The sequence below is a fragment of the Quercus suber genome, unplaced genomic scaffold, assembly GCF_002906115.3.
Source record: "Quercus suber isolate HL8 unplaced genomic scaffold, Cork oak 2.0 scaffold_68, whole genome shotgun sequence".
In the NCBI taxonomy this organism is placed as follows: Eukaryota; Viridiplantae; Streptophyta; class Magnoliopsida; order Fagales; family Fagaceae; genus Quercus; species Quercus suber.
This window is the reverse complement of record NW_027069533.1, coordinates 1,116,043-1,131,514: the sequence shown is the minus strand read 5'-3', so window position 1 is coordinate 1,131,514 and position 15,472 is coordinate 1,116,043. Positions and strand designations below refer to the sequence as shown.

Below are 15,472 nucleotides of genomic sequence, written 5' to 3'. Positions count from 1 at the left end.
AACTTCACAATTCAACTGTCAGGTTACTAATTAAAGCCGCCTATGCATATTTTCATCTCATTCAATAGGAGAATATCTGTGGAAGTCAGCACATATTTTGGCTCCCATTAAGTGCATATACTTGGATGACAAGAACATTGCAACTTACTCTATATTAGTTTGGACCCTTGATGCATATCAGCATATGTATTCGTAACCACAGCAATGTGGAAAAGTTAAAAGCTTAGACAGATAGATAAGAGAAACAACATGTATTGCTGACAAACTTGGTGATACATAGTACACACCCTTCTAAACAAGAAGAATAAATAATAAAAATAAAAGCATAAAACACCAAAGAGCAACTAGATATCGTAAAGAAGCTGCTCCTTGTAATGCATGCTACCCTCAGGGCTTGGGAGCAAGACCAGCCTTAAGAGCTTGAATAGTGGCAACATCTGTCTTGAAGGATTTAGCCAAGACATTGTTGTCAATGCCAGTAGTGAACAAAGTGTTGGGAATTGAAACAGTTCCAGCATTTGCACTCCCAAAAGCTGAAATCGCTAGAGCAGGTACTTGCGGATCAGCATTATACTGGAAGTGCACACGTCCCTTAGGAAACACAAAGATATCACCCGTTTGTAGTATTTGAGTAAAGAGCTTGTTGGTTGTATCAACAAACCCGACTTAAAAGGTACCTTGAACAAGGAAAAGGAGCTCAAAAGCGTGCCAGTAAATGTGAAGAAATTTCCATCAACTGTGGTGACATTAGCAGGGACTTGAAATCAGAGAGAATGTCTGGATCTCCGGCTTTTACCAGATGGACAATAGCAAATGAAGAAATTAGTAGTGAGAAGAATTTCATTGTGAAAGTTTTAGAGGCCATGGAAGAGAACTTGAGGCCTAGAGATTGGAAAGGCTAATATGGTACTTTGATGATGGTTATTGTGGTGGAATGAGGTGCTTGGGTTTAATAGAAGGGCCAGTATTTATATTTTATAGGGTGTTGTCCGTATAGAATCTTACCGAAAGGTGACTTTGTACAGTGTACTCTTTTTGCAGGCCTTGTTGATATTAACAACTAGAGATGGAAACTATCGAAGTCCTTGTTGTAGCAGCAATTATGTTCAGTTTTGTCATTTGGCAATTTATATATTACATATGATTTATGATTGGGATAATTACACTTTATCCATTTATAGTTTAGGCCAATTTAATATTGCCTACATGTAATTTTAAAAATGTCCAAACCAAAACTAGCTCCGTTATGCAGCCTTGAAACACCTCTCTCTCTTTTTTGTTAGAAAAATACTTTTAAGTCATAAAAAATTAAAGAAAACAAATCTAAGACGCTCTAGAAAAACTCTCTCACTATTATGAAATTGAGGAATGTGTACCCAAATTCTTTCGATTGAAGCAGCTGTGGGGTTTCATCAACATAAGAATTTGGGATTTCTACTGATTATGACCAAGAATATCTCGTTTGCATTGCTAACGCGAAATCAAGGTAAGTTCTTGACTTAGGGTTTGCAATTTTCCAAAACAATTGATGAATATAACATATGAAGTTTGTTTATAATTTTGTAGATTTGGTTAAGAATTTTGAAATAATATCCATTTTATTTCTCTCCCTTGTTTCTTTAACATGTAGAGACCATTTGTGTACTGTGCTGACTATGGTCCCTAAGAATATTTCGGATTGGAGAAAGTTTCCCTGCAATCTGAATTGCAGGGACTTCCTCCAAACTGTGAGGTGTCACTCTCAAAAAGTGACACTTGTCCCACTAACTTAAACTCAAATTTGAAAGATAACTGCCGTTAGAGTTAACGTTAGCCACTTTTCCATAACTTTTTTTATTAAAAAAAATGTAATTATTTCTCCCCACCAACACCTACACGGTCAGCCCCTTACGCTCACTGAAACAATCAGTCCTTTCTCTCTCTCTTTCGACGCTCACTGAGTCCTTTCTCTCTCTCCTTCAACGCTCACTGAAACAATCAGTCCTTTCTCTCTCTCCTTCAACGCTCACCGGTTCCCCATCTCTCTGTTTTGTTCCAGACCCTTTCTCCCTTTATTCGATCGTTTTCAGCCCCAACCAACGCTACCTCCGTCGGTCTGATCCTTCACTACACTGGGGTCCCGCCGAAGAATCGCAAGTCAAAATCTCATCCACGCACCCATCGGCCCTTGGGAGGTCCCCACCCAACTCGCCGGTGCTCGGTGACAGCTTCGGAGCCTTCTCAGCTGAGGCATGTGACCCAGACCCTTTAATCTCAAGAGAAAGACAACTGATTAACCTTTTTCGAGGTTTGTTTTCCATTAACAGATTTGAGATTTTTATGCGTGGTTTTGTTATTTCTATTGTTGTTCATTGTTTGTGATTAATTTTCAAAGTTTGAATATTGGAGTTGTCCTGATTTTAGTTGAGTTTTTTAGCCCCTAGTACCGGTGGAATTGTGTCTAAAACTGATGGATGTTGTACTATCTGTTTAATTTTCCTATCAGTTTTTGTTGGTAGTGATTATTAGTGGTAGTTGGGTTTGTTGTGGCTAAACTTTGATTACCGGTGGTAATTGGGTAGGGATACTAGAAGATGTGAAGGAGGGTGGCAGGATTCTTGGAGGAGGATTTGATGGTGGAGTTTGGGTTGTCAGCCAACTGTTGTACAAGGGAGTTTCTTGCTTGTTGGGTGGGGTTTTAGGAAGGATTACAAAGAACATAATGAGAATGAAAATAAAAAATTGACAGGAAAATTGAAAGGCCTTTACAGCCTTGTGTTAAAGCAGAAACAATTAGCCAATACTCCCTGTTACTGCATAATTCAGAGCAGACTTAGGGGGATGGTTTCAAAGTTCAAACTCATGCTTAAGTAATATGTGGATTTTCATAGTTTGTGGGTAGGCATTAAAATTGTGATGTGTTAATTAGTAGTTTGATAATAAAATATATATATATATATATATATATATATATTTGTGTTATATGTAAATGCATTACACACTTTCTATGCAATGATTGAATGGGGAACCAAAATGCAATAGGTTGTTATGTTTGGATGGCTTAGTTGAAATTCCTAATCCTTTATCCGGCAATTTGTGTAGTCTTGTACTTTGTATTTTGAAAGACAGTCACTGCACTTGTTCTTAATAGTAGCTCTTAGGTTTGCAGCCTTCGTTATGGAAAGCAATTACCAAGCTAGGAGATACAAGCTGTTAAGAAAAACATTGTTTAATGTACTGTGATCACAATTGTCAAAGGCTTAATGGTGCTAAGTCATGTTATTTTGTCTAATCTATTGTAGTAATTGAGATTTTGAAAATTGTTGATGCTAGATGTCTATAAAGGCTTAAAAGTGGTATAAAGTTCAAACTTTCTTTTTTGCTTCGTAAGTGTTCCTTCTTTGAATAGATTAAAGTCTAAATCAAACTAGGGAAAAACACCATTCAAGAACCATAATGTATAAAATGGCATTGCTGGATTTTCCTTTGTGAAATTTTGCACTAAACTTTGTAATGGACTTTGTAATGTTACAAATTTGAGTTCTACTAGTTCATTTATATATAATTCCCATTATCCCAAAAAAAAAAAAAAACCATGGGCTATTGTGACATGTACATGTGGTTTGAGTACTGTATTTTTGTAGAAAGGGACTAGCTAATACAAGCCTCTATACTATGGTTTAGAAGCTCTCATATTGCTTTTATCCCTCAATAAGTTATGTTTGAAAATTGTATTCACCATTGGCCTTGTTATATTTATTCTTTTTTATCATATATGTCATATAATGTAATGTTTGCATCTATAAGATGTTTAATTTTTTTTTTTTTTCTTTTATCATGATTATTTCAACATATAGGGAATGGGAGGACAGATGTAAGCAAGGGTAAGCAGGAAAATGAAAAGAAAACCAAGAACTGAAAATGAAGAAGAAGACAAAAGTTATTTCAACTTTGCTGTGTGGAGTATATAGAAGAGCAGAAATTCATATGTCTTCAACAAGAAAAATCCAAATCCAAATCTGCCTATGGAGATCTACAACCAAACATTGGAGTTTATGTCTTGTGTGACTTCACCACGAAATCCAGTCCGCAAAACTAGCAAAAGAATTTGTTGGGAGAAACCTCCATCAAGGTGGAAGAAATTGAACACTGATGGATTGTCTATGGGTTGTATGGAGTGGGTTGGACGTGGAGGTGTAATTAGGGATGAGCATGGAAATTGGGTTGCGGGATTCACAACACGTTGGAGCAACTAAAAGCTTTGCTGCTAAACTTTGCGGGTTTAGGGATGGTCTTATGTTGTGTTGTAGTTTGAATATACCTTGCCTTATTGTTGAGTTAGAATAGACATTGATCTAGTGCCTAGAATAGGTGCTGACCAAGAACTAGACTTCACTTTGTTTACAAGTCCACCTATGGACTTAGCTAAGGCTTTGGAGGATGACTGTAATGGTGTATTTTTTAACAGACTATGTACTGAATTGGATGTAGCTTTTTAGTTTAATGTTATCATCTTTTAACCAAAAAAAAAAAATTTCCATTGGACTTTGTATATGGAATGTGCGTTTAGCTGATATTCTTAGAGCTAAGCACAACTTAAGCCATAATGCAGATATTATTGCTAAAAAGTGGGAGATATTTGCCTCAATTTTTCACCTCTACCAATAGTTTGCACTAGAGATTGACTAAAATGTTGTTGAATAGCCTTTTGGTTTCCTTTTAGTAGTTTTTTTTGGAAATTGCCTTGGCTTGTAATTGCTTGTTTTCTTGTTAACATTGTTTAGCTTGTTTTGGTCATTATACTTCACTTTGGATAGCCTATAAGTACTTTCTCTATCTATTTTTGCTTTGTTCAATAAAATATTCACTTATTTTGAAGAAGTTGCAAGCATAATGTGCAATCTGAAAAATCATAAAGCTTCTGTAATCTATCACTTTGTTCTAGTTTATAGATTATGTAGCATGAAATAGAGCCATTTTGAAACATAAAATCCAAAAATGAACACCACCTAGCAATGAAACAAAAAAGGCATATATAAAACTTTTTCATTAAATAATAGGCAATTATGCATATATGGATCTTAACATATAGAAATGTACATTTCCATTGCATTTAAAAATATTTGTCATTTTACATATATCATTAGTGCCTAACTAGAAGCTACTCAAACATGCAAATATAGAACCTAACATGTTTGAGTAGCTTCATTAGTTACAAAAATTGTTAGATATTATTTCCAACAAATTGTCCAATATGCTGTTGTCCACTAGCTATCATTTGTATGTGCCATATATTGTCCATTAGCTATGCAAAAAATTTTCCAAAAATATTGATTAGCTTGCCAAGTAAGACATGCTCTGCAAAAGTATAATTCAAAAAGTCTCCAATATGGTACTCTTCAAGGATTATAAATTATCATCAGGAGCTACTGAAACCTGCAAATATACCACCAAATATAAATATATGTATGAAAAAAAAATTAAGAAAAATATAGGTTCAAGTTGTAGTAAAAATCACAAGGAATATGCATACCTGATTTGTCTCAACAATTTGTCCAACAACATACTCTTCTCCAACCAAATGACTACAAACCACAGATTCCTACATTTCACATTTTAACAAATTTATGTCAATGACATGTTTATCTTATTATTTCAAGTAGTGACCTTTAATTCTTTATGTTGGAGAAATACATTATTTAATCAGACAATCAATTCTAATTTAATCTTTTCAAAGAAACAATATTATTTTGTAGACCCAAAAGAAGAATTTGATTTAAAAAATAAGGTAAATCACTTTCTATCCTCTTAATAACTCCTAAGATTGGAGGAAAGTATCCAATCTAGTTTCACTATACATTGATAGCACTAGGTCATAAACAATAAGTGAAAAGACAAGGTCACATGTAGATGTTAGCATGTAACCCACCTATTTAAAGAACTTTTTGCTGTGAGAAATTGTGTCAAGTGCATATCACCTGAGTCACCTGACCACTTTATCCTTGCAATTGGATCTATTGTTCCCAGTAGAGGAAGTAATCAGGTCCACTCTCCATGGAATTTAACAAACACTTCCTTAATATTTGCAACAACTATGATAAATGGTCTTATGAAGACACTACCTTCTGAATCAATTAACCAATCCATAATAAAAAGAACAAGCAGCAGGGGACAGATAGATGTAGACCAATAATTCAATGTATCAATAGAAATTAACATACTAATTTAATGCAAACAAAGCTGTCTAAAACACAATTTTGCAGAACAATCTTTGGACAAGTAAGGATTTGCTATTTCCTACAAAAATTGAACAAAAAATTTTACAAACAGGGAAGCACTTTTCCACCATTTTAGGCCTTGTGATATCTTACAAGCAAGTAGCTGTAGATTTAACCGGGCTTAAACAAAAATAGCCTAGGTACCAAATACCATGGTAGATACCAATAAAAGGAATAATAGATTTTAGGAGATGAAATTTAGACTTAAGTATAAATAGCTCTATCTAAGCCTTCTTTATTCACAATCCAAAACACAAGCAACTCCCAAATAAATCTAATTCCATTTATTGTGAAACTTGAAAACTCAAACCCAAAGATTCATACCTGAGTGAAATTATCCACCAATTGTAAAACTTGTTCAACGTTACTATGTTCTTCAAGAGAATTAATGTCAACTGAGGAATTGGCCTATACATTTGCAAAGAATAATTGTCACATAAACTTAAAATAAATTTATAGACATATAGATTCATATATTATAGTGCAATGTAGCATATCTTACTTTATTTAGGCATCCAAGTGATTGAACTTGTCTTGACTCACATGCCTTTTTTCTTTGAGATTTAGGATTTCTTGGCCGTTCCAACACACTTTTCAATCTTGATTTTGGGCGTCCAACAGTAGGTTTTGTTTTAATCCCACGTATATCTTGAAAAGTTATGCTCTCATGGGATTGGCATCCATTATCACCTTGTAAAACATCCCCAAGAACAACTTCATCATGGACCTCTGTTTGATCCTCCATGCTAAGGGAATAACATTTTTTTCTCATTTCTTGCAAATCCTTCAATAATGTGTCAGAACATCTTTTGGCATAATCATACATTATCTCAGACTCTGCTGCAAGTATGGAAACTTCACGAAAATTGTGACATAAATGAGAGTAACGCTTTCCCAATGACTCTTGAGCATTACCTTTAATATCAACACCATGATAGTTCTTAATAGAACCAATCTTTGCATCTTGTGTCCATCTTTTCAATATATAATGAGTAGGAAGTATCTTAATGTTTTTTTTGTCAAGCACCTTCAAAGCATGGACACAAAGAATTCCTACAAAAGTGAACTTCATGCAACTGCACTGAACATTAGTTGTTGAGACTTCATATTTAACCAGGTGCTCTTGAGTTTTTTGCCAGTATTTAACTTTGTATTCAATGATAGTATCAGATTTACTAACCTTGAAAATTGTACAATCCCCCATCTTCATATATTCATCTTGAAACATTTTGAACATTTTTGGGGTGTACAATTTTACAGCATGTCTCAACATCTCTACATCAAGTTGTAAAACTGGTGTTGTTTGCCTCATTTTGAACTCAGCTTGTAGTTCTTGACGTCTCCTATCAGCCAAGACTCTAGAGTAATGTTCCAAAAAAGGCAAAAGATTATATTTTGATTTCAAGTATTTCTTCAACACATTGTTCATTGACTCGCTACGTTGGGTGCTTTTCATATCAGCAGTAAACATATGTCGACCATATACCATGGCCCATTTTTCTTTTAGATCAAATATCCCACATAACCATTTATTATTAATAAGATTATATTTCTCAAGCATATTATTCCATGCAACTAGCCATTCATCTTCATCTTCATAATCATACATACAAGTGCTCAAATCAGTTGCAAAGTGCTTTGATGAATGAAATACATGACTTAATTTCTTAGCAGCATTTTGATAAATATGCCATACACATAAACGATGATTCGATTCAACAAATATCTCTGCTATTGCCTTAGCCATTGCAGCAGACTGATCTGTAAGTATAGTTTTTGGCTGCTTTCCTGACATTGCACTCAAAAAAGTTTTAAACAACCACTTAAATGACTCTATGGTTTCATCATAAAGTAAAGCTGCACCAAAGATGGTTGTTTGTTTGTGATGATTAACCCCGATGAATGGAGCAAAGGGTCGATCATATTGATTTGTCCTATAAGTTGTATCAAAACACATAACATCACCAAAGTGGCCATAATCAACTATTGATCTAGCATCAGCCCAAAATATGTTCAATATTAGACCATCATCATCAACTTGTATTGAATAAAAGTAAGATGGATCTTCTAATTGCATATTATGAAAGTATTCCATCACAGCACGAGCATCACCTTTTTTCAAAGCCTTTCTCCTCTCACGATGTACATGATTTTTATAGTCATAATCCAAGAAACCAAGATTTTCATGACCACCAACTTGCATGCTCAATAAATCTATTGTTTGTTTTATTGATATTCCAGATTTCTCTGCATCATTTGCAATAGCTTTTTGAGCAGGTGCAATTTTTCTTTTTGATCTTAACATATGTTTCATTGGTGAATGAGCAAACTCATGATTATGTTGTTCATGAAACGAAACAACTTCTAACATACCATCTTTTTGAAGTTGACATGTCATTTGTGCTAAACAACCTACTCGTGAGATTGGGCGATGAAAATGTACCTGTTCTTGGCGTTTGTCAACACCTCGTTCACCCTCTTTTGAGCAACAAAATGTTCTCCTTATGACTTGTCCCATATTTCCTCTCTTTATAAATTGTTTCCGTACACTGAAGCCAATTTGGTGGGCATAATCTTTGTAAAATTCGTATGCACTATCATCACAATCAAATTTCAAGCCAATTCTTGGAACGTCTATTGCAGTGCTTGATTCTTTTGGGCTTCCATGAGTAGGTACTACTTGAGCCTCCTTTTGAATTTTAAAAAAAAAAAAAAAAAAAAAGGTAAGCAGTTTAGAAAAATAAATTTGCATATGAAAAAAAAACCAAAACATGTAAACCAACTTAGAAAAAGCCACAAGCTACCTAGCATACCCATTTAGCCAACACAAACCAATTTAGCAATAGGCTACAAAAAGGGGCCAAAAGAGTTTCTTGGGTTATATTTTCAGTTACAAGTTACTTAAAAAGAGCTTTCACCATAATCAAAGTTTAACTACAACAACTCAAATACCACCAGTAATCACTAACAACAAAAACTAATAGGAAAATTAAATAGAGACAGTACAACATATAAGTTTTGGAATGTCTATTGCAGTAATTGATTCTTTTTGACTTCCATGAGTAGGTACTACTTGAGCCTCCTTTTGAATTTAAAAAAAAAAAGTAAGCAGTTTAGGAAAATAAATTTGCATATGAAAAAAAAAAAAAACATGTAAACCAACTTAGAAAAAAGATACAAGCTACCTAGCATACCCATTTAGCCAACACAAACCAATTTAGCAATAGACTACAAAAACGGGCCAAAAGAATTTCCTGGGTTATATTTTTAGTTACAATTTAATTAAAAAGAGTTTTCATCATGATCAAAGTTTAACTACAACAACCCAAATACCACCAGTAATCACTAACAACAAAAACTAATAGGAAAATTAAATAGGGACAATACAACATATAAGTTTTAGACACAATTTCACCAGAATTCGAAGCTACAAAACTCAACTAAGATCAGGCAAGCTCCAATATTTAAACTTTGAAAATCAATCACAAACAATGAACAATAATAGAAATAACAAACCAATGCATAAAAATCTCAAATCTGCTAATGGAAAACAAACCTTGAAAAAGGTTGAGCAACCGTCTCTGTTTTCGTCATAGAGATTATTGCGAAAGGAATCGTCTTTGCGCTCGTCACAGAGATTACCACTGAAAGAATCATCTTTGTCTTCATCACTGAGATAACCGCGAAAATAATCGTCTTCATCACTAAGATTTCCACAAAAAGAAGGGCATGGGGAAGTAGTTCTCGGCAGCGACAAGTTGGGTGGGGCATGGGGAAGGCAGAGAGAGAGAAGGGGGAGGGAGTGGGAACGGTAGAATGAGAGAGCTTTGGAGGGAGTGGCGCCAACTGAGAGGGAAGGGATTGAATGGGTGGAATGGCGAAGAGTGGGGGATGGGTAGGACTATCGGAAACAATGGAACGATCAGGGGGGACAGGCGGAGGGAGCATTGGTTAAGTGCGGCTGAGATCGATTGAAGAGAGAAATGGCAAAGAACGAAAGAGAGAGATGGTGAAGGGATTTGAACTGTATAAGGCTGAAGGAAGGAGACAGTGTGTGAGTGACTGGTGTGGTTTAGGGGCTGAGCATTTTCGTTTGGAGAAGCTTTGGTTATGGTGGGAAATAATTGCTCTTTTGATAAAAAAGAGAGGGAAATAGTGCTGAGTTCATTAACGGAAGAGTGCCTAACAATTGGGTTAACTCTTAAATTTGAGTTTAAGTTAGTGGGACAAGTGTCACTTTTTGAGAGTGACACCTCACAGTTTGGAGGAAGTCCCTGCAATTCAGATTGCAGGGAAACTTTCTCCTTTCGGATTAGTGAAGTTTGAGCTTGCATGTGTTGATTGTGGTTCCTATGATGAATTGTTAATTTCTCCCATGTGCTTTGTCTCCCTAACACCACATTTAGGGATTTTTACTCTCAGTGTTCCTTTACTTTTTTGATTATATCTATGGTTCCTAACATGGTTTTTTTTTTTTTTTTTTTTTCCGTGTTACCTAATTGTGTTAATGTGGAATTCTTAATATTTAGATGGTTGATTCACGATTTTCATTTGAGATTTATAGATATGGGAATTTTGCGTGGAACCCATATCTAGTTTATGTAGGTGGGAAAGTGAGTTTTGTTTATAACGTTAATCCTGACCTTCTGAGTTATTTTGAAATACAAGACGTGTGTTCAAGAAGGGGCAAAGAGTACTACTGGGTTTCATAACTTAATCCCTGGGAGTATTTTAGAGTAAGGGTTAAGATTGATTACTGGAGATAATGATGTGTTATGTAAGTGTGTGAGATACATGTTGCATGGCCAACAGATAAGATCACATTGTAGGTAGAAAGTGATAAGGAGCCACTTGTAATTGAAAAGTTTGGTCAAAGTGTAAAAGACAACGGGGAAAATGATGAGAATGTGAGAAATTAAGAATCTATTTTCGATGATAATGGGTGAGACAGGTGTCCAAGGTGATGTAGGTGATGGAGTGTAGAGGAAGGGATTATGATTGGATGAATGAAGGGCTTCTAGAGTGTTTCATATTCGTCTTCTTTTATGTTTTAAAAGTGTTTTTTCAAAGAAAAAAGAGCTAGGTGAATTACCTTACGTTTACGTGTTTTTTCAAACAGAAAATAGCTAGGTGAGTTGCATTACATATTGGGTCTAACTTAAGTGACACTTCTTTAAACCACAGCTTACAGCAACATATAGGTAAAGTGTAATTGTTTCACTTATGGTTTAAACAGGCTCTGCTACTTCTTCAAGCTGGGTTCATAGAGTGCTACCAATAAACTGAATGGGAAGAACCGCAATGCTGTTATGGTTCAATTTTAAACTCCAGTTGGTATCTTAGTTTGTTAGAGTTTGACCAACAATTCCAAAGCTGAGCTAATTTCAGGTGATGGCTTTGACCAGCACCAGAAATATCTTTGACAGGCGAACATATGGTTTTAATAATTCAGTGCTCAACTATTTAGCACTAAGAAATAATAATAATAATTCAGTGCTTAACAAAGTTAGGTTATTATGAGGCAAAATTACCATAACTGGCTGAAATAGTACAAATCAAAACAAACCAATATGTTTTGAAGGGCTCAAACATACCCGTTTGGTGACCAATGTGAAATTTTGCAACCATGGTACAAAATTGATAACTTTGATCCCAACACCAAATGTTAATTCAAAATTTCAGAACTGTACCGGATAAAAGAATAAAATACAAAGCATCACGTAATATATTTGCATAAGGGTGATGAAATTATCACCAATGAGTTTCAGTAAAAATAGACAAGAAGCAAAGAACCTTATCCCATGCAGAGTATCGGCCACATATTATTATTATTATTATTTTTAACTCATAATTGGATTAAACTATAGGCCTACTGGATGAAGCATATGCCATAAGACTTTGGGTATCAAAAAATATCAGGAGATTCCAAGCCTTAGTCAACACCTAGAAATAAAGGGCAACCTCAATAAGCATTGCATGTCACGATGAATGCATAATAATGGAGCGTTGACTAAGCAATAAAGAAACTTAAACTAATTGGAAACATCGCGTCAAAAAATTCATTTATGTGAACACAAATTCCATAGATAATCTCACACCCTTCTGATTCTACATTAATAAGGTTGATATAAAGCAAAAGTCAACCATTTTCAAAAACTAAAAAATACTTCAACTAATACCCTTCCAAGATGTAGTCAAGCAACTTCATAACCAGCACCAAAGTTGAATAATGAGATGGTTGACGCAAGAAGCCAGCCTACAGTCTTCTACCTCTTCTACCACCCTTCCTTCGAGTGCTGTCACTAGGGATTGGAGTCACATCCTCTGTGAACATAAAACACCATGTAAGATTCAAGACCACATTATGATTCCAAAGAGTTACATTGTTCTAGAGTTTTAAAAAATTATGTTTTCCTGGGATGGATATTTATAGCCCAATCCAAGAATTTCTCTAAAAGCTGAAGTAAGGCAGATGCCCATCCATACAAAAACAGAACTGATAAAACCAATGCAGGACTTGGGTAAAACAAGCCAAAATTGGAATTAATCTAAAAAATTTATCCTACATTACAATAATTTTAGCAAAATCCTTAGACCAGCAACTTTCAAGATGTCCACATCTCCCAGCAGGTATTTATGGCATACAACAAAACATAAACAAGAACGGCAAACAGCAATGCTTACACTTGATGAATTTCGAATATTAAGAAACTTACCTATGCGACCAATCTTCATTCCAGAACGAGCAAGGGCCCGGAGTGCAGACTGAGCACCAGGACCAGGTGTCTTGGTTTTATTTCCTCCAGTAGCACGGAGCTTGATATGAAGAGCAGTGATGCCAAGTTCCTGTTTAGGATTGAACAACAATTGTTCAATGTAACAAAAACTATAGGGAAATTTATTATTTGGTAACAAAATCCAGAAACCCATTTGGGCTCAATTCAAAATAAAATTTATTTAGTATGAAGTAGTAAAATAAAAGGAACAGAAACAAAACCTTGCATCTCTGTGATACATCCTGTGCTGCAAGCATAGCCGCATATGGTGAAGACTCATCCCTATCGGCCTTTACCTTCATACCACCTACATTTTAAAGAAAAATTAAATTTCACCTTTCATGAGGCACCAAGAGTGAAATTTAATCAGATAGACACAAGGAAATTATACTACACACAAATAAATGCAAACATAAAGAATTCACTTTTTTTGCTAAGATTTCAAATGAGACAAAAAAACTCACATGCTGTACAATTATTCTAGGTGCAATCATAGATACCCTTACTGATGTGAGAAGATCAAAAGAATGCCCAAACACATTAAAAAAAAAAACACAACCAAGCCATGCATGTGAGCATTCGTGTGAAAAAGAAAAAATATATATAACAAAAACAAAAAAACAACCCTGTAATTAAAAAACGCATGAAAGACAAAACAAACCCAACTGCCATGAAATGGAGAGTATTCAATTCCAAAAAATAAGATAGCCACACACACACCAGATAGAGAGAGAGAGAGAGAGAGAGAGAACAAGAAGAAAACCTATCCACAATGAAAGAAGTTAACTAGATACCCAAAAACCAATGCTTACAAACCACCCCCAACCTAGGCCTAGACTGACACCCCAAAGTGAACCCTTAATAAGTTTTCTTCGATTAAAAGGGATGATTCAAATTGTAAGTATCATCAAAATTGTCAAGCACTTATGACTAAAAACACAATTAGCAACAAATTGGCATCCAACTAAAGAATCATAAGTAAGATCAGCCATACCAGTGATGCGAACAAGTGTCTCTCTGCCAGACAGATCAGTTACATGCTGTATATTTCAAGCAAAATAAAAACATTTATAATCAGGTTCTGAACACTGTAATTAGACACATATCTTATTCACAAAAATGAATAACGATACTTACAATGAATGTATCATTAAAGGATGCAAAAATGTGAGCCACTCCAAAAACTTGTTCTCCTTCACGTGTTGCAGGCCCAAGGGTCACATTTTCTTCCTTTGGTTCCCTTTGCTTTCGCCTTGACTATGAAATCCCATCAAAATATAAGGAAAATTTGAAAATTAGTTTATTATCTCTCAAAAAGCAAGATTTCAGATACTAGGAAGTGTCAGATTTTTTTCCTTTTGGAGTGATCACTAGGAGAAGGGGAAAGGCAACTCAAACCAGAACAAAAGAGTGTATACGTGCATAAGCAGTAGTGATAACGCAGAACAGGAGAACAAACGCACGGCTTTGATAAGCATAGACCAGAAGTACTATAACACTTTCGAAAAATGAAATCTTTTAAAGTAACATTTAAAAAGCGCAGTCCAATTACTTCAATTGTTGGTCCAACTATACCACCATGTCAAATTTAGCAGTGCTTCACACATAAAACGACAACAGAAAATTCGGACGGATAAGAGTTGTCCATCCAAACTACTCCCCATATCTAGAGACAGAGATGGCATTGAATCAAACTTGTGTAAACTTATAAACTCAGCACACCCAGATGCATCTTTTCTCTTAATAGCAATTCCAAAAAAAATTTAAAGCTAAACACAAACAATATTTCACAACATTAACCATGGCTGCACCATATAACATTGAAAGACCTTGGCAATTGTGTATAAACCACCAATTATCAGAAAATGTGACAAACCCATTAACCTTTACACAATAAAAACGTCAACTTGTAAAAACCAATATAGCTCTACCACTTTAACGAGTATAACCCCAAATTTCATCAAGTATACAACATTGGCTAAGCATTGCAACAACAAAAAAGTATTATTATACATAAGGGTTTTGATTTTGCAGAAAAGATTAGGGATGGGATTGGATTTGCTTACCATGGCTGCTTCGTGCAAATGAAAGAGTGTGCAGAGAGTGATTGATGGGCTGAGGAGTGCGGCTTTGGCTTCGAGACGAAATGGAGAAGAAAGACAGAGGTTGCGATATTGGGTTTATATATGTGAGAGAAGGTGGGGATTAGGGTTTTAAGGGTTCGGGAACTGTTTTTGTGAATTGATGCGTAGGTCCCTGCATTTTACTTGTATTGTTAAATAGCGCCTTGACTTGTGGTGTTTTTTTCATTTTAAGCCTTGGACCCTCATTACACATTTTCTTTTTCTTTTTCTTTTTCCTAAAAAAAAAAAGTATTAAAACTTGAAACTTGAAACTTGCTTTTTTAAAAAAATTAATTTAAAATCCATTTAATCATAT

General features: G+C 35.0%; 2 protein-coding genes, 1 long non-coding RNA gene and 1 pseudogene across 3 annotated transcripts; 1 reads left to right on the top strand and 3 right to left on the bottom strand.

Annotated features, from left to right (window-relative positions):
• Positions 1 to 387: 387 nt before the first annotated feature.
• Positions 388 to 865, bottom strand: LOC112025456 (germin-like protein 9-3; annotated as a pseudogene).
• A 990-nt stretch (positions 866 to 1,855) lies between these two features.
• On the top strand, positions 1,856 to 4,483 carry LOC112025485 (uncharacterized). The gene is made up of 2 exons (XR_002884256.2): positions 1,856 to 2,287; positions 3,837 to 4,483. It is a non-coding gene; the product is annotated as an uncharacterized LOC112025485 (long non-coding RNA).
• A 583-nt stretch (positions 4,484 to 5,066) lies between these two features.
• LOC112025462 (protein FAR1-RELATED SEQUENCE 5) lies at positions 5,067 to 12,178 on the bottom strand. The gene is made up of 5 exons (XM_065773051.1): positions 9,814 to 12,178; positions 6,760 to 8,946; positions 6,582 to 6,665; positions 5,513 to 5,581; positions 5,067 to 5,415 (listed from the first exon to the last, which is right to left on the bottom strand). The coding sequence occupies exons 2-5, from the start codon at positions 8,773 to 8,775 to the stop codon at positions 5,386 to 5,388; spliced, it is 2,199 nt and encodes a 732-aa protein (XP_065629123.1). The 5' UTR covers positions 8,776 to 8,946; positions 9,814 to 12,178; the 3' UTR covers positions 5,067 to 5,385.
• Positions 12,179 to 12,290: 112 nt separating this feature from the next.
• On the bottom strand, positions 12,291 to 15,235 carry LOC112025471 (small ribosomal subunit protein uS11x). Its single transcript, XM_024058146.2, has 6 exons — positions 15,100 to 15,235; positions 14,171 to 14,290; positions 14,028 to 14,073; positions 13,255 to 13,340; positions 12,974 to 13,103; positions 12,291 to 12,581 (listed from the first exon to the last, which is right to left on the bottom strand). Exons 1-6 carry the CDS (start codon positions 15,100 to 15,102, stop codon positions 12,514 to 12,516), a joined length of 453 nt encoding a protein of 150 aa, XP_023913914.1. The 5' UTR covers positions 15,103 to 15,235; the 3' UTR covers positions 12,291 to 12,513.
• Positions 15,236 to 15,472: the final 237 nt, after the last annotated feature.